Source organism: Sinocyclocheilus grahami, unplaced genomic scaffold, assembly GCF_001515645.1.
Source record: "Sinocyclocheilus grahami isolate Dianchi unplaced genomic scaffold, SAMN03320097.WGS_v1.1 scaffold831.1, whole genome shotgun sequence".
Classification (NCBI taxonomy): Eukaryota; Metazoa; Chordata; class Actinopteri; order Cypriniformes; family Cyprinidae; genus Sinocyclocheilus; species Sinocyclocheilus grahami.
Window position 1 is genome coordinate 529,972 of NW_015506010.1, and position 912 is coordinate 530,883.

At 29.9% G+C, this 912-nt stretch overlaps 1 protein-coding gene across 1 annotated transcript in view; it reads left to right on the top strand.

Annotated features, from left to right (window-relative positions):
• Positions 1–151: 151 nt before the first annotated feature.
• The window catches only part of LOC107562655 (beta-microseminoprotein-like), a 6,872-nt gene continuing 6,111 nt past the window's right edge, over positions 152–912 (top strand). Inside the window, exons 1-3 of the mRNA XM_016247335.1 lie at positions 152–171; positions 442–526; positions 625–739. Coding sequence (XP_016102821.1) covers positions 169–171; positions 442–526; positions 625–739 — 203 coding nt within the window. The 5' untranslated portion in view covers positions 152–168. The remainder of the gene's footprint in view (positions 172–441; positions 527–624; positions 740–912) is intronic.

Below are 912 nucleotides of genomic sequence, written 5' to 3' on the forward strand. Positions count from 1 at the left end.
TAATAATAATAATAATAATAATAAGTCAAGTCTGCTTTATTGTCAATAATGTTTTTCAAAATCATTTGACAAATTAATCATTAACGTTTTGCTCCACCCTCCTCTGTTCACTTAAATAGAGGCTTTGTGATTTTGGTTTCATATAATCAAATCACTGTCAGCGTAACCATGGTAAGCTTCTCTTGTTGCTTATGTTTAGTTTAATTGGTAGATTTTAGAACCGTTAATAGGTAATTTTCACAATTAATTGCAGGATTCATTAAATGTGTGTCAATTGCTTGTGATATTTTATACTTGTTAAGCTTCAATGATAATTAAATATTGCCATACAAACAAAAAATAAATAAATATTAATTAATAAACAATACATTAATTGCAGCACTTTACTTAGCACATCTATAGATTATTAACATTGGATCAATGTGTTTGTTGTCTGTGAAGAGGTCAGTTGTGCTTGGTTTGTTTCTGTGTGCTGTCCTTCCTCTGATCAATGCTGGATGCTTCAACGTGGAACACAAAACAACAGGTTTAAAATGTCCTTCACTTTTATTGCATTACTAAAAAGTATGTCACATTATCAAGTTTTTTTTTCTTTCCCTGAAATCTTTCTCTGATTTTTTATAGTTAAGTTTTGCCAGGACACGACAGATAACACATGGCATCCTACTGGATCTGTTTGGAGAAACAGTAAATGTTTTGACTGTAATTGTTCTGCTGATTCCATGAGGTGCTGTGATACGTAAGTACAACATTTTTACTGTGTAGTGACATCACCATTGATTTCCACAATCAATACAACACAACTGAGTTACAATGGAAATAAGTGGGAATAATTTTGGGGGGATTTAAAAGAAATGTGAAGTTTATATTTTATATTAAATAAAATAAAAAAATAAAATAACAATTAAAAAG